General features: G+C 63.5%; 1 protein-coding gene across 1 annotated transcript in view; it reads left to right on the top strand.

Annotated features, from left to right (window-relative positions):
* LOC103617494 (protocadherin gamma-A4-like) overlaps positions 1 to 1386 on the top strand; it is a 20001-nt gene that overhangs the window by 13067 nt on the left and 5548 nt on the right. Inside the window, 1 exon segment of the mRNA XM_017736960.1 lies at positions 1234 to 1239. Coding sequence (XP_017592449.1) covers positions 1234 to 1239 — 6 coding nt within the window.

The raw sequence follows: 1386 nt of genomic DNA, 5'->3' as shown, positions 1-1386 counted from the left end.
AAAAAATCCTCCAGGGGAAAGGAGAAAAACGGGAACCTGTACGTGAATGAGAGGCTGGATCGGGAGGAGCTGTGCGGCGAGTCGGCGTCCTGCTCTGTCAGCTTCGAGGCGCTGGTGCAGAACCCTCTGAACGTTTTCCACATCGAGGTGGCCATTGAAGACGTGAACGATAACGCACCGCGCTTTCTGCAAGACAGTTTTCAGCTTGAGATCAACGAGTTCACTTCTCCTGGCACCCGATTTACCATGGGCACTGCCGAGGACGCGGACGTGGGTAGTAACTCATTGCAAGGCTACGAGCTGGAGGCTAACGAGTATTTCACAGTGGAGGTGAAGGAGAGCCAGGACGGCAGCAAGTTTGCAGAGCTGGTGCTGCGCCGTGCACTGGATCGGGAGACTGAGCAGAGCCTGCGGTTGATGCTGACGGCTCTGGATGGCGGTGACCCGCCCCGGACTGGCACCGCTCAGCTCTACATCAACGTCTCCGACGCCAATGACAACCCACCCGTGTTTGCTCAGGACCGGTACCACATCAGCCTGCGTGAGGACGCGCCTCTGGGATCAGTCGTGCTGAACGTGACAGCCTCAGATGCCGATGTCGGCACCAACGCCCACATCACCTACGGCTTCGGAAAGATGCCGATCAAAGTGCTGCAAAAGTTCGTGGTGGATGCAGAGAACGGGGTGATCACGCTGAAGGACGCACTGGACTTTGAAGATACACGAGGCTACGTTTTGCTGATGGAGGCGAGGGATGGTGGCGGTCTGGTGGCACACTGCAAGGTGGAGGTGGAGGTGCTGGACGTGAACGACAACCCACCTGAGGTGACGCTGACGTCAGTGTCGAACCAGGTGCCCGAGGACGTGCCAACTGGCACAGTTGTGGCCCTGCTGAAAGTGAGGGACAGAGACTCAGGAGAGAACGGTCAGGTGTCGTGCGAGCTGTCAGGCGAGGCACCGCTGTCGATTGTGCCGTCGTCGGGCGGCTCGTACAAGGTGGTGACGGCGAGAGAGCTGGACCGCGAGGAGGCGTCCGAGCACCGCGTGGCGGTGGTGGCCCGGGACCGGGGCAGGCCGGCGCTGTGGAGCAGCAGGGAGCTGGTGCTGGAGGTGTCGGACGTGAACGACAACGCGCCGGTGTTCGAGGAGGCGGCGTACAGCGCGTACGTGGCGGAGAACAACGCGGCGGGCGCGCTGGTGGTGCGCGTGCAGGCGCGGGACGCGGACGCGGGCGCCAACGGGCGCGTGAGCTACTGGCTGGCGGGCGGCAGCGCGGGCGCGGCGGCGCTGGTGTCGGTGGAGGCGCGGAGCGGCGCGCTGTACGCGCAGCGCTCCTTGGACTACGAGCAGTGCCGCGAGTTGGCGGTGGCGGTGCGGGCGCAGGAC

Source organism: Corvus brachyrhynchos, unplaced genomic scaffold, assembly GCF_000691975.1.
Source record: "Corvus brachyrhynchos isolate BGI_N302 unplaced genomic scaffold, ASM69197v1 scaffold1696, whole genome shotgun sequence".
Classification (NCBI taxonomy): domain Eukaryota; kingdom Metazoa; phylum Chordata; class Aves; order Passeriformes; family Corvidae; genus Corvus; species Corvus brachyrhynchos.
This window is presented reverse-complemented; position numbering and strand designations above follow the sequence as displayed.